General features: G+C 53.1%; 1 protein-coding gene across 1 annotated transcript in view; it reads left to right on the top strand.

The window, feature by feature from the left end:
- Positions 1-277: 277 nt before the first annotated feature.
- LOC132536329 (rho guanine nucleotide exchange factor 10-like protein) overlaps positions 278-15,163 on the top strand; it is a gene marked incomplete at its 5' end in the record, with an annotated part of 41,080 nt that continues 26,194 nt past the window's right edge. Inside the window, 2 exons of the mRNA XM_060183988.1 lie at positions 278-515; positions 1,248-1,284. Coding sequence (XP_060039971.1) covers positions 278-515; positions 1,248-1,284 — 275 coding nt within the window. The remainder of the gene's footprint in view (positions 516-1,247; positions 1,285-15,163) is intronic.

Raw genomic sequence — 15,163 nt, 5'->3', positions numbered from 1 at the left:
GATGTCAAGTTTCGAGACCTCCTTTGAATCTGGAGGGGTGGCAGTCGTTGACTATGTGGGTCATAGTCTGTCTGGAGCCGCAGGGGCAGTTCGGTCAGAAAGCAAGGCAGACAGCAGGGGCACACATGTGAGTGCAGATGCCTACACGCTCACCGCGGAAGCTTACACTGCCTGTGAATCCAGCCACAGGAGCCCCCAGAGTCAAGCGCTGTCTGCCTGGTCTGAGAAAGGCTCCTTTCATCCCCCAGGAACTGCCTGTGTGTGTTCCTTCATTCAGATCCGTAGCTACTCACTCACCTGCAGCCTGACTGACTCCTCCATCCCCGCAGGAGATCAGCTGGTTCCTGGAGACCCAGGCCCCTCCCCTGAAGCCGAGGAGGACCCCGGAGAGCTCTTTTCCTTTGAAGACAGTGACATTGATGATGGGGACACCCGTGTTGGCCTGGGTGGCCCGGGCATTGCTCAGAAGGACCCAGACGCCCCACTGATCCACTTGGACTCTGCCCCTGTCCATGGTGATGCGTTTCTTTCCTCGCATTTCTGGGCTCCTGGGGATACAGATAGCTTAGAGCTGGCCAGGCGGTCCAGGCTCCCCAGGCCTACTGACCCCTCTGCCATCTCTCGGAAAAGCAGGAAGAGAAAAGTCACTGGGAAGACGCTGCATTCCGTTGCTTCCCTTGGGAAGGAGGGATTCTTAGCATTCCTGCAGAATTTAGTGCCTTTGGTACATCAAATCTGGAAGTGACTGGCCGGCAGCTTGTCTCTGAACACTCCCCCAGCCTCCCAGTTCCTCCCAGAGACTCCGACCCTCCAGAGAAGCAGACTCCCTGCAGATTCCTCCCAGCAGTTGGTCCTGGGGAGCCAGTAGCTGGGGGGAGAGGGAGGGGACTGGGGGCAGGGGACAGGAAGGCCGGATAAGACTGGTGTTACATAGCAGCTTCTGGGCGTTTCGATTCTGTAGTGTGGGAGAGACTGGAGACCCGACCGGACTAGCAGGAACTTCCTGCAGGCTTGTGGACAAGGGGCTCCTTGAGGAGCCGGGTCGGGCGCCACCAGGCAGGCTAGGTGCAGGTGGCAGGTGGGGAGGGGGCCAGGGGGCGGGATTGTGTGTGAGCAGTGTAGACAGGGCAGGGATGGGGTGGGGGGGGAGGGGAGGGGGGAGGGGAGGCGGGAGCCCAGCAGGCGGCCGGTCAGGCTGGGGGGAAAGGGGCGGGGTTCAGGCTGACTGGCTCTGCTCTCTCTTACAGACCCAGAACCCGAGGCTGCAGCTACACCCCAGACACAGTAAGCGAACCTCATGCTTCTGCTTTGGTCATTGGGAAGAAGGGGGAGACTGGGCAGGAGGTGTGGGCAGGGTGGGGCCTCGGTCAGAAGGGCCCAGGATGGCCCTCTGCTAGCACATTTGAAGATCTCTGGGTCCCTGGGCACAAGGTCGCCCCCCCCCCCCCACACACACACACACTCCTGTTGCATCTTCCTTGGCGAACCCGTGAAAGCACGGGGAGCGGCCCCTGTCCCTGCGGACACAGGCCCTTCCTTTGGTCAGCGGGGTGGCTGCACGGAGTCCCACAAGCCACCTAGGGGTCAGTGTGATCTGGTTTAAAGGGGGATGGTGGTGCCCGCCTCCCCGCCCCGCCCCGCATTTGAGAATCAGTGTCTGGCCTTCAGGGCAGTGGCCCCCTTGTGATAAGGGGACTTTGTCAAAGTCATTGTGACCATTGAGAACTTTGGCCGTCTCTACCTGGAGGCTGGTTTGAGGCTGGGCAGGGGCCTCGGAGCCTGAAAGCTGGGGTCACCATCTGCATCCTCTTTCTACCCCGGCACTGGCCTTGGCTCCTCAGTGTTGGTTATCCCATCTGTAAAATGGGTCAGGATGATGGGCACTGGGGTAGGTGACTCTCAGGTCACAGCAGACGCTAGTCAAGGCAGCTGTGCTCACGGTGGCTGCACCTGCTGGTGGTGTCCAGCAGGTCAGCTCTGTGCTGTGACACCTCCTGATGCCTGGCTCTGGGGGCATGGGTGGCTGATTTAGACCCTGGGGTTTAGGACCTGGGGCTCCCCTCAGGAGGGAGGGCCGTTCCGTCTCTCTCTGTCTTCCTGTTGCTAGTTCCTGGGCAGGGCTCATTCAGCTGCAGGTCTCAGGCAACTGACTGCTCAGGCTCTTGGAGTGGAAGTCAGCTCTGGATTCAAACTGGAGCCCAGGAGGCCTTCCCTCTGTTTGTTGCCTGGAGTGGGCAGACTTTGGGAGGGTTTCTGCTGAATCCGTCACCAAGTAATTAACCTCACAAGCAGGGACCAGTTCTCCCTGATTCAGGACCTACTCTGAGTCACTACAAGTCTGCTCTGGACCCTGGTCCCAACCCCCCCCTCCACCCCCCCAGGGTTTAATGAAACCAGCCAGACGCTCAATCTGGTGGGCCAAGCAGATGTGACCCTGAAGGGCAGAGGAGGAGGCTCGGGGAGTGGGGACACTGGGGCGGGCGGGGTGGTCACAGGAGACTTCTGGAGGCGTCTTGGTGGGGAGTGTGAGCATAGTTCATTAGTCAGGAGGAAGGGCCAGGGGGCTGGGGAGTGGCATATAGGCCGAGGCTCTCCTCAGCGCTCTCAGGTCCCTCCCCTGGGGACCCCTGCTCCTGTCCCTGACCTCCAGGACAGGCACAACGCAGCCTTCCCTGACCCTGTCTCTGCTCTGCGTGTCCTGAGAGGCCATGTCTGAACTGAGCCCTGGCGCCCCTGCAGCCGTGTCGTGTGCGTGCGCTGACCCACGGCTTTGCTGGTATGATGGAGCCACGGAGCCCTCGGCAAGTGCTGGCTGAGTTTGGGTCTCAGTAGCCACTGGGCAGATGTGCTCAGTACGGGCCAGTCACTTCCTGGAGGCGCTCAGCTGTAGCCCTCCACCTGCCATCTGCCCTGTCCTCTCACCTAATGCTTTCCCACCCCGTGACCCTCGAGCGCTAAATCTCCTGCAGACACTGTCCCTCTGGAGGTTCAGATCCCCACGCAGCCCCTCCCCAAGTGCAGTGGGGGGCTTTGGGTGGCCTGAGGACCTCCCCCGAGCCCTGCAGACTTTCCTTGTTGAAGACAAGAATGATAATCCCACGTGGGTACACTGAGCGGACCACCTGCCCCCAAGCACAGCACCAGAAGTGCTGGCTTCTACTCTCTGTCGGGTCTGTGATGAGGCCTAAGGGAGGGTGGCTGCCCTATGCCTCACTCCTAGGGGGGCCCGCCTGGCTAGGGACAGTCTGCCACCCCCAGCAGGAGTCAGTGTCACTGTGGAGTCCCCTGCCCCTGCTGTCACTGGCCACCTTCCTCTGCAGCCAGAACTTTCTGAGCTGTGAGTCCTGCAAAGCCCTGAGCCTGGTGGCTCCGGCTTGGCTTGGCCCCTCAGCGGCTTCCCAGCCAGGAGCCGAGTGGCGGGTCCTCAAGGTCACAGGTGAGATGCCAGTGCCTCCTGATGCTTGGCCAGTGAGTGCCCTGCCTTCAGCCCCTCCCTTCCAGGTCTCTGTTAATCTGTGCTCCCCTCCTCCCTTGGGTGGGGAGGTCTCCACTCAGGAGTTTTCTGTGGTGTGTGTGTGGGGGCAGGAATCTGTCCAGGTCATTCCTTCTCTTTCTCCTTGTTTCCCAAGAGAAAAGGGGGAAAAACAATAACTTTTATTTTCTTTTTAAACTCCTACCCACCAGGTAGCTTCTATTGTTTTTTGTTTGTGTGTTTGACTTTGTCTCTTGTTTTATTTCTTTTTAAATTTTTAAAAATATTTATTTATTCCCTTTTGTTGCCTTTGTTGTTTTATTGTTATAGCTATTATTATTGTTGTTGTTGGACAGGACAGAGAGAAATGGAGAGAGGAGGGGAAGACAGAGAGGGGGAGAGAAAGACAGACACCTGCAGACCTGCTTCACCGCCTGGGAAGCGACTCCCTGGCAGGTGGGGAGCCGGGGGCTCGAACCGGGATCTTTATGCCGGTCCTTGTGCTTTGCGCCACGTGCGCTTAACCCCCTGCGCTGCCGCCCAGCCCCCGTCTTGTTTTCTTTCTTTCTTTATTAGATGAGTATTTGTTGTCTTTCTCACTCGTTCTGGTTGATTTAACTCAGCATGCTGTTGCAAAAGGCAAAATGTTCTAATAGAAAAATTAAAAAGAAGAAAGAACAGGTCCTTTAAAAGCTACACAGTTCCCCAGAGGTAGCTTCTGAATAAGCAGTGGTTTGAAGGAGTGACAAAGAGCAGGGTATTTCTTTTCTCTCTTGGCCATTCTACCACGAGTCTTAGAACTGGGCCCAGGCTTTTCCTAGCCGTCTGCTTGACTTCTCCTGGAAGCAGGAGATGTCTGCTCCAGGCTCCCGACATCCCAGTTAGATCAGCTGCCCAGATGTGGTAAAATTGAGGCTGTACAGTGACCTCACGCCACTGGAGCGTCCTTGCACATCTGGTGGGAGCGCAGCAGGGCCTGGTCCTTGGTCCCCTGCTCACTGCATGGTAGGTGCCGAGACTGGGCCCCCAAGGACCTGGGAGCTTGGGTTTGGAATCATTCACAACAGACTTCAAGCCTTGCTCTGCTACCCTGTGTGCCATGGGGCAGATTGCTTCCTGTCCTCAGCCTCTCTCTCTCTCTTTTTTTACCCTCTTCCTCTTCCTCTTCCTCTCCTCCTCCTCCTCCTCCTCCTCCTCCTCCTTCTCCCCCCCCCTCCTCCTCCTTCTCCTTCTTCTTCTTCATCATCATCATCGTTTTATTGCCTCCTGGGTTTTTTCTGGGGCTCGGTGCCAGCACTACAAATCCATGGCTCCTAGCGGCCATTTTTCCCCTTTTTTCTTCTTTCTACTTTATTATTATTTGACAGGACAGAGAGAAATTGAGAGGAGAGGGGAGAGAGGGGGAGAGCCAGAAAGACACCTGCAAACCTGCTTCACTGCTCATGAAGCATCTTCTCTGCGGGTGGGGAGCAGGGCACGAACCTGGGTACTTTAGCATGGTGATATGTGTGGGCTTAACCAAGCACACCACTTGCCTGGCTCCCTAATTTTTTTTTTTTCCCACCAGTGCAGTGCTTAGTGTTGGCTTATGGTGATGCTGGGGATTGAACCTGGGACTTTAGAGCCTCAGGCATGAAAGTCTTTTTGCATAACCATTATGCTGTCTCCCCATCGCATCAGCGTCTCTTCCTTCACTGGTAAGATGAGGAGCAAAAATCCGTTGGCGGTGGTCTCTGGGGTCCACACAGACTACCACCCGTCCTGTGCTTAGCTGGCCAGTACATGCTGGTTGCTGCAGATATTTCTGACTCTCTTTTTCTGTTCATATTTTAAAACTTTAAAAAAACTCTGATTTATTTTCTAATTATCCTTATTTATTTATTGGCTAGCAAAAGCTATAAATAGAGAAGGGAGTGGTAGAGAGGGAGAGAAACAGAGAGACGCCTGCAGCCCTGCTGCTTCACCATTCCCTGAATCTTTCCCCTGCAGGTGGGGGCCGGGGGCTTGAACCCAGGTTCTTGAGCGTTGTAACATGTGCACTCAACCAGGTGTGCCACCACCCGGCCCCCAAATATTTATTATGGGATGGAGACAGCGAGAAGTTGAGAGGAGAGGAGGAGATAGGACAAGAAACAGAGAGACTCCTGCAGCCCTGCTTCACCATTCATGAATCTTTCCCCTGCAGGTGGTGACCAGGGACTTGAACCTGGGTCCTTGCACACTGTAATCCGTGCACTTAACCAAGTGTGCCTGGCCCCTAGGTTTTCAAACGTGTTACTTGCAAATTAAGAAAAATGTACATTCTATGAAAATCATTGAAAAACAACAACCAAAGTCAGGGATTCAGCAGCATTTGCAGCCTGCAAGCTGCCTTACCCACTTGGCTTGGCCTCTGGGTTTCACCAGTCTCCCTCTCAGCTTCCCCCGCGGCCAGCATGCAAGTTCCTCCCCTTCCCTGCCCATGGGGGGAGAGGGGGGTGGTGAGAAGCAGGCCTGGCCTGCCTTGTCAGCAGTTCTTGGATGTGAACAGGGGCAGCACAGTTGCTCAGACCTGACCCAGCCCCATTGCATTTTACATAGTTCGACAGCTAAAAGAAGTGAAATCAGAGGGCAGAGCTGAGGGACGGACAGGTAGTACTGGTGAAGCCTGCCTCCTTGCCATTTGCCGGCTAGCCTCACCTGTTCATTCGCCTCTTTTTTTAAAAAAATTATTTATTTATATATTCCCTTTTGTTGCCCTGGTTGTTTTATTGTTGTAGTTGTTATTATTGTTGTTATTGATGTCACCATTTTTGGATAGGGCAGAGAGAAATGGAGAGAGGAGGGGAAGACAGACAGGAGAGAAAGACAGACACCTGCAGACCTGCTTCACTGCCTGTGAAGCGACTCCCCTGCAGGTGGGGAGCCGGGGGCTCGAACCGGGATCCTTACGCCGGTCCTTGCGCTTTGTGCCACCTGCGCTTAACCCGCTGCACTACCGCCCGACTCCCACATTCCCCTCTTCTGGGGGCAGTGGATCTTCCGACTGTGTTTCTGTCTGGCTTTAGAGAGAGCTGGCTGGGTCCTATCCCCTGGGAGTTAGGTACACCGGCGTTGGGCCCTGTTCTCATCACCCAGCCACCCTGCCTCTCTGGCACAGGGGAAGGGATCATAGTTGCCAGCATGGGCAGAGCCGGTGACCTAGGTGGGGGAGTGCGGCCCCTGTCACGAGCTCTGCGGCCTCCCTTGCTAGTCTGCTTGCTGGGCTGGGTCCTTAGGCTGTTCTGGGCAAGCAGAGCTGTGGGCAGTGCTGTGAGCCGGTTGTACAAGCGCTTCAGAGGTGACTGCAGGGCTAGGCTGCCCTCACCAGTCGCCAAGAGTGACGGGGGCTGGGCTCTCATCTGCCCCACCGCTGTGTAGAAAAGCCTTCAGCTAGCTGGAGGCTCTCTCTCTGGACATGTGTGTGTTACTGGATAATGATGATACTAGTACTGACAGTAATACTTTCATTTTGTTTTTTACCTTCAGCTCTGGCTTATGGTGATGTGTGGGGGACTGAACCTGGGGCTTTGGAGCCTCAGGCGTGAGTGTACTGGGGGGAAGATAGACCATGCTCGTTTCCCCGCCATTTAAAGAGTTCGTCATGCGTAACCTCAGCAAAGAATTGAGGAGAGAGCATGATTTTCAGGAATTTTCAACTTTATTTGGGAAAACTGAGAACATTCACATGCTAGGCGGAGGGAGAAAGGGAGAGGGAGAGGGAAAGAGAGAGAGAGACAGAGAGAGAACCCCCCTACTCACATCTTGATGGGAGGCCCACGTAGGTCGAGAGAGAGAGAGAGAGAGAGAGAGAGAGAGAGAGAGGGCAAGAACAGAGCTTACACACATGGTGACCTGGCCAGAGAGGGGGACCGCCCCCAGGTGTAGCTTCCAACACCCAAGCCCCGCCTCCTCCTTTCCAAGCCGCAGCTGTCACCACTCCCATTTCCTGCAGGTGCCTTCCCGGTACCTCCTGGCCCTCTTTGCATAACCACTGTGCTGTTTACCCCTTCTTGGGACCAAGCCTGCTGTGCACCAGATGCCGAATCCCACTCCCTTCTCCCATTTCCAGCAAGTCGACCCTGTCGTTACTCACAGAAGGTCCACTGAGCCTCGGGATGCTGAGTGGCTGATGTCACAGAGATGGTGCACACTGGGGGCCGGGCGGCAGTGCCCCTGGTTGAGGGGACAGTGTTGCAGGTGGCTCTCTGTCTCTCTCTCCCTCTTTTTTTTGCCTTCAGGGATATTGCTGGGGCTCTGTGCAGGCACTATGAATCCACTGCTCCTGGAGCCTGTTTTTTTTCCTGCTTTTTTTTGGCTAGGACAGAGAGAAATTGAGAGAGGAGGGGAGGAGAAAGACATCTGCAGACCTGCTTCACTGCTTCCAAAGCCACTGCTTCCAAAGCCACTGCTTCCAAAGCTTCACTGCTTCCAAAGCTTCACTGCTTCCAAAGCCACCCCCGGGGAGCCGGGACCCTTGCGTGAGTCCTTGCGCTCTGTACACTTAACCTGCTGTGCCAACACCCCCCACCTCTTTCCTTCTTGATTTCTGGCTGTCTCTAGCCAATAAATAAATAAAGATAATTTAAAAAATTTAAAAAAGATAGTACACACTCTGTCAGGCAGCCCCCTGCTCTGATGCTGTGGTCAGTTGACATAATCCTTGTTTTGCCTGAGACCCGCCCTGCCTGCAGGGCACTGGTTAATCCCACTGGTTAGAACCTTCCCAACAGCTGCTATGGAAGCTTGCTACCTTTGCACTCTTTTCTTTTCTCCATCCCCTCTCCTAGCCATTTCCTTTTCCCACTTGCCACTTCCGGTTAAAGAGATTATATAAAGGCGTAGTGTCTGATCAATAAAGGCATTGGCATTGCATTCCCGCTCTGCCACGAGTTCCTGGTCTCTCTCCTGCGTCACTGAGTAAGCAGCAGCCCAGGTTGGCTCTTGTTGAGTTCTCTCCAACCCTGAGAGCACGTGCCCGGGAAGAAACACCCTCACGCTAGCCCGGCATCACTCATTCAAAACAGAGATCAGAACCAGGGTCTCACTAGCCGGAGACTGGGGGCTTGATGCTGGGGACTCTGGGCTCTAAGCCCCATCTTCAGATTTTTGGCTCCGGGTGTGGGGTGTGGTCATCTCTAAATGAACGGTCCAGTGGTGTGTTTCACCTGCTAAGTGATCCTTCCTAGACTCCTGGGAGAATGGTTTTCTTGTCTTTTTTTTTAAAATAAAATATTTATTATTTATCAATGAGAGAGAGAGGGAAAGAGAGAGACCTAGAGCATCTTATATGGCATGTGCGATGCCAGGGATCCAACTCAGGGTCTCACCCTTGAGGATCCACTGCCCTCCCCCCTTCCAGGCCACGGGAGGGTGGTCTTTCCACCGTCCACAGAGTGCTCTGTAGCCGTTATCTGGGGAGCTGAGCAGGGTGTCCTGGCCACTGCTTGGCGCGTGATGGCAGGTGTGGCCCCTTCCCTTCAGAGCAGAATGAAGGCCGCCCCTGCCCTCCCCTCACCCCTGGGATAGTATCCTTCTCTTGACGGGGGCTATGGACATGTGTCCAGCTAGCAGGCCAGCTGCCCAGGGACTGGGGGCTGCTTTAGGGAAGGGGCTGGAGACGCTTGGTTTTTCTGTGGCTCTGTATGGCTTAGCAGTGATGTTCACCTCTTCCTTATCGAGTGAGTGATGGGTCCTGACAGAGTGAGTACGGGCGGGGTCTGAGAGGCAATCTGCATGCAGGCCTCTGCGGAAAGGAGGAGATGGCAGACGGGAGTTTTTGACGCCATCTCCCTGGGTCCAGTGTGTCCTTCCCACCTATCGTCTCTCCTCTGTAGCGCAGGAGACAGGCCTGGTGGCATAGAGCCTTGGAGTCCTTGTCCCACGGGCCCGTAGCGCGAGGAAGCAGCAGATGCCCTGCCCCGTCTGTCCGTCTGTCCCCACAGCCACCCCCGGGAGCCCGCAGGCCGGCCCATCCTGGTGGACTTTGAAGCCCACGTCCTCACCACCACCCTGAGCCCCCATTGGGGTAGCTGACCCAAGCCGAACACTTAGGGCTCACCAGAGCTGTGGTCCCTGTCTATTTCCTGGCCTCTGGCTGTCCCTCAGCCCTGCAGGACTCCAGCCCCCTCTGGAGCTGTTTGCTTTTGTCTTTATGCCCAGAAGGCCTCCCGAAGTTTAGTGTTTCCTGCCAGGTCAGACTTCTGGCTCCCTGCCTGGCTGCAGGGACTCTCAGTGGCTCCCTGCAGGTACCTGTTCAGCCCCTTCCTGGGCAGATCAGACAGGAGGGACTCTGCTACCTGCTGGCCAGTGTCCCTCTCCCCCCAGGCATGGATCTTTATTGTTACCTTTTTAAAAATAATTTTTATTAGTGATTTAATAATGATTTACAAGATTGTAAGATATCAAGGGGTACAATTTCACACAGTTTCCACCTCCAGAGTTCTGTGTCCCATCCCCTCCATTGGAAGCTTCCCTTTTCCTTTTATTTATTTTTTCACTGGGGGGATTAATGGTTTACAGTTGACAGTCGTCTGTACATGTTTAAGATTGTTCAGTTTACTATATAACAATTCAACCCCACCAGGTCTTCCTCTGCCATCATGTTCCTGAACCACCCCCCTCTCCCATCCCAAAGTCTTTTACTTTGGTGCAATTCACCAGCTCTAGTCCAAGTTCTGCTTTGTGTTTTATTATTTTTCAACTTATTAATGATTTAGTAATGATCGACAAGATTGTGGGATAACAGGGGCATAATTCCACACAGTTCCCACCACCAGAGTTCCCTGTCCCATCCCCTCCACTGGAAGCTTCCCTGTTCTTTATCCCTCTGGGAGCCTGGACCAAAATTCATTACGGGGAGCAGAAGGTGGGAGGTCTGACTTCTGTCATTGCTTCTCCGCTGGACATGGGTGTTGGCAGGTGAATCCACACACCCAACCTGTGTCTGTCTGTCCCTAGTGGGGCAGGGCTCTCAGGAGGGGAGGCTCCAGGACACACGGGTGAGGGCGTCTGCCCAGGGAGGTCAGGATGGGGTCATGGTAGCATCTGCAACTTGGTGTCTGGAAGGCAGTAAGATATAAAGCAGGAGGGGGCCAGGCAGTATCACAGTGGGTTAAGAGCACATGGCTCAAAGAGTAAGGACTAGCATAAGGATCCTGGTTCCAGCCCCCGGCTCCCCACCTGCAGGGTGTTCACTTCAGAGCAGTGAAGCAGGTCTGCAGGTGTCTGTCTTTCTCTCCCCCTCTCTATCTTCCCCTCCTCTCTCAGTTTCTCTCTGTCCTATACAACAACAGCAATAACAATAATAAAAACAACAAAGGCAACAAAAATAGGAAAAAATGGCCTCCAGGAGCAGTGGATTTGTAGTGCAGGCACCGAGCCCCAGCGATAAAGCTGGAGGTAAACATATATATATATATATATATATATATATATATATATATATATATATATATATATATATGGTAGAGCCAGTTGGTTAATAAGCAAGAACCCAAAGGTAGGAATAGAGCAGATGAAACTAGGGGTCTTCGGGTGAGAAGAAGCTGGGCCGTCTAATCTAGTTATGTTCCAAGGGCCCGTGACTGCTTTGTCATCTTTGCTGGGAGGTTGCTGGTTTCCAGTGCGGGCGTGGACACGTGCACAGCCCTCCCCTGTGACAGTCCTCTGCAGACCGCGCTCACACATGACTTAGAACAATCGTGCATCAGGACCCCAAGGGTTTCCCCGCCCTACCCTCCAGTCCTGGCCCACAGTCCTTTGCTTTGGGGCAATACGCTCGCACCAGCCTAGGATTTGCTTTCTTTCCCTTCTCTGCCCTTCTTTCTTTTCTCTTTTCTTTTCCCTTTTGTTACCCTTGTTTTTTTTACTGTTGTTGTAGTTATTATTATTGTTGTTTTTATTGATGTCGTCGTTGTTGGATAGGACAGAAAGAAATGGAGAGAGGAGGGGAAGACAGAGAGGGGGAGAGAAAGACAGATGCCTGCAGACCTGCTTCACCGCCTGGGAAGCGACTCCCCTGCAGGTGGGGCGCCGGGGGCTCGAACCGGGATCATTAGATGGTCCTTGTTCCTTGCACCACCTGCGCTTAACCTGCTGCTGCTGCCCAACTTCCTGCCCCTTATTTCTTAGGTTCCACCTAGACGTGAGATCATTAGGTATTTGTCCCTTCCTTTTTGGCTGATGTCGTTTAGCATGATGGCCCTCAAGCTCCATCCAAGATGAGGCAGAGGAGATGAATTTATTGTTTTTGACAGGTGTGTAGTATTCCATTGTTTACACATACCATGACTGTCTGTCGGGCTGCGTCTGGGGGCGGGGAGAGAGAAGGGATCGGAGCAGAGAGGGAGCACAAATCTTTAATCAAGCGGGCACCTCAGAGTTGGGTGAGAGCGCAGCGGTTCGGGCCACGTGGAGCTAGCAAAATGGCCGCCTGCCACTATGTGCAGCAACCCTTCTCTGCGTCGGGTCGGCTGAGGTGAAAAGGGGCAAAAAGAGAAAGGGGCAGAAGCAGAAGGGCTTTTATGGGAGAAATTGCGGAAGTGACAAGTCGGAACAGGATTGGCTAGGACACAAGGCTCTCTGGGAATAGGGTTTCTTGTGGGAATTGACAGTACCCTGAGTGGATGTGACCGCAACTTTCTTTTTTAAAATTTCTTTTATTATCTTTATTTATTTATTGGATAGAGATAGCCATATTTGAGAGGGAAGGGGGAGGTAGAAATGTAGAGAGACAGAGAGAAGCCTGCAGTCCTGCTTCATCACTTGCAAAGCTTTCCCCCTGCAGGTGGGGACTGGGGGCTTGAACCCAGGTCCTTGTACATTGCAACATGTGTGCTCAACCAAGTATACGCCATCAGCTGGCCCTATACCACAGTTTTCTTGGACACTCATCTGTCACTGGACATCTGGGTTGCTTACAAGTTTTTTTCCCCTCTTCGTCTTTATTGGGGGTGGGGTGGGGGGATTAATGGTTTGTAGTCAACAGTAAAACACAGTAGTTGGTCCGTGTGTAACATGTCTCAGTTTTCCACATCACACTCTGACCCCCACTAGGTCCTCCTCCGCCATCCTGTTCCAGGACCTGAACCCTCCCCCCAGCCCCGGAGTCCTTGACTTTGGTGCAGTCCGCCAACTCCAGTCCTCGTTCTGCTCTGTGTTCTCGTTTCAGCTTCTGCCCCTGAGTGAGGTCATCCTACATTCATCCTTCTCTTTCTGGCTTCTCTCACTTCACATGATTCCTTTAAGTTCCATCCAAGAGAAGTTGCAGAAGATGACTTCACCAGATTATTATTATTATTATTATTATTTAAAATGTCTTTTTAAAAATGTTTATTTATTTATTTTCACTTTTGTTGCCCTTGTTGTTGTAGTTATTATTATTGTTGTTATTGATGTCGTTGTTGGATAGGACAGAGAGAAATGGAGAGAGGAGGGGAAGACAGAGAGGGGGAGAGAAAGACAGACACCTGCAGACCTGCTTCACTGCCTGTGAAGCGACTCCCCTGCAGGTGGGGAGCCGGGGGCTCGAACCGGGATCATTAGCCGGTCCTTATTCTTTGCGCCATGTGTGCTTAACCTGCTGCGCTACCTCCCGACTCCCGACTTCACCAGCTTATTATTATCTTTTTCTAAAGCGGTCATTCACCCCATCTACAAGCTAAGTGACATTTAGTGACTATTCTGCTGGACAGAAAGGTGCAGAGCCATGCTTTCTTCCCAGCTCTGTTCATTCTGGAAGCTCATTCCATTCTGTCACCCCTCATAGCCTGTGAGCCTCCGTTCTCAGCTCTGTTTGCCTGATGGAGCCCGTGGGGAGCTTTGAACACACTGATTCCTGGCCCCATGCAGCCCAGTGGCCCGGGAGCCCAGGGACTGCTTGTCAAGAGCCTCCTGGTGCCTGCTGTGGGCGGCGGGGGTGGACTCACACACCAGATGACCGCCGAGGTCCGTTTGGCATCAACAGGCTCGCAAATTAGAAAGTGACCAAGGCAGGAAAGAAATTTAGCAGCTGGCTAGACAGACCTTAATATAACCATCTTGCCCATCTTGGGTGGGTGTATTTTGGGGTGGCACACCAACTCCAGTCCAAGTTCTGCTTTGTGTTTTATTATGTTTCCATTTGTTAATGATTTAATAATGATCAACAAGACTGTGCGAAAACAGGGGCACGGTTCATATAGTTCCCCCCACCAGAGTTCCCTGTCTCCTCCCTTCCACTGAATGCTTCCCTGTTCCTTATCCCTCTGGAAGATTCTTTATGGGGTTGCTTCTCAGGTGGTGAAGCAGGTCTGCAGTTGTCTGTCTTTCTTTCCCTCCCTCTTCCTCACTTTTATTGTCCTAGCCAATAAAATGGGAAAATTGGCTGCCAGGAGCAGAGGGTTCCTAGTGCTGGCGTGGATCCCCTAGAGATAATCCTGAAGGGGGAAACAAAAAGTGTCGGGCTGGCTTCGCGGGCAGGAGGGAGAGAGAGACGACCAGGGACTCATGGCTGAGTGGCACGCAGTTCAGTCTTTATTCATGTGGAACGCAGCGCAATCTAAACTATCTCTAATCACAATCCTGTCCTATATCCTGAGGCGGAAGAGTCAGGTCTGAAGAGGATGTACGTAGGATAGGGGGTGGGGAGAAGGAAAAAGTGTGCAAAACAGGGAGGATTAAACCAATGCCCTGGAGGCAGGGTGGTGCTTAGTTAACAGTGGTTATGTAATTAGAATACAGTGTTAAGCAGGGGGATTAAACTAATGCCCTGGAGGCAGGGTGGTGCTTAGTTAACAGTGGTTCTGTAATTAGAATACAGTGTTAAGCAGGGAGGATTAAACCAGTGCCCTGGAGGCAGGGCGGTGCTTAGTTAACAGTGGTTATGTAAATAGAATACAGGGTTACGCAGGGGGATTAAACTAATGCCCTGGAGGCAGGGCGGTGCTTAGTTAACAGTGGTTATGTAAATAGAATACAGGGTTACGCAGGGGGATTAAACCAATGAAACAGAAGGGGTTTTAGAAGCAGAGTTTAGAAGCAGACCAACAAAAAAGGGACAGAGAGAAATTGAGAGGAGAGGGTGAGATAGAGAGAGAGAAAGACAGAAAGACACCTGCAGACCTGCCTCACCACTTGTGAAGCTTCCCCCCTGCAGGTGGGGACCAGGGGCTTGAACCCGGGTCCTTGTGCACTGAAGTGTGTGCACTCGACCAGGTGCTGGTACCACCACCTGGCTCCCCTTCCTCTTTGCCATTCTTTTTTCTTTTTGTTGTAAAGTTTTTAAAAAAACTCTACTTATTTATTTGTATTTATTTATGATTGAGAAAGAGAGGAGGAGCAGGAGGAGGAGAGAGAGAGAGAATCAGACACCATGCTGATACTTGTGCTGCCAGCGACTGAACTCAGGACCTCGTGCTTGCAAGTCCAGTGCTCTATCCACTGTGCCACCCCACCGGCTCCTTGGCAATCTCTGCTTCATGAGCCTGGCTCCTCCCTTTGCACTTGGGTGTCGGGTGTCATCTGAAGCCTGGCCTCACAAGTGCAGGAAGCAGAGATAAGATAAGGGAGAGCTAATTGGCCTCTTAGTGCTTTTTCTGGGCTTATCTGCCGTCATCTGGGAGGAGTGTCTGCTCACTGGGAAGGCTGCCCCTGGGTGGGTGTGAGGTGTAAGGTGGGGTGGTGACCTTGGAG

Source organism: Erinaceus europaeus, unplaced genomic scaffold, assembly GCF_950295315.1.
Source record: "Erinaceus europaeus unplaced genomic scaffold, mEriEur2.1 scaffold_903, whole genome shotgun sequence".
Taxonomy (NCBI): Eukaryota; Metazoa; Chordata; class Mammalia; order Eulipotyphla; family Erinaceidae; genus Erinaceus; species Erinaceus europaeus.
This window is presented reverse-complemented; position numbering and strand designations above follow the sequence as displayed.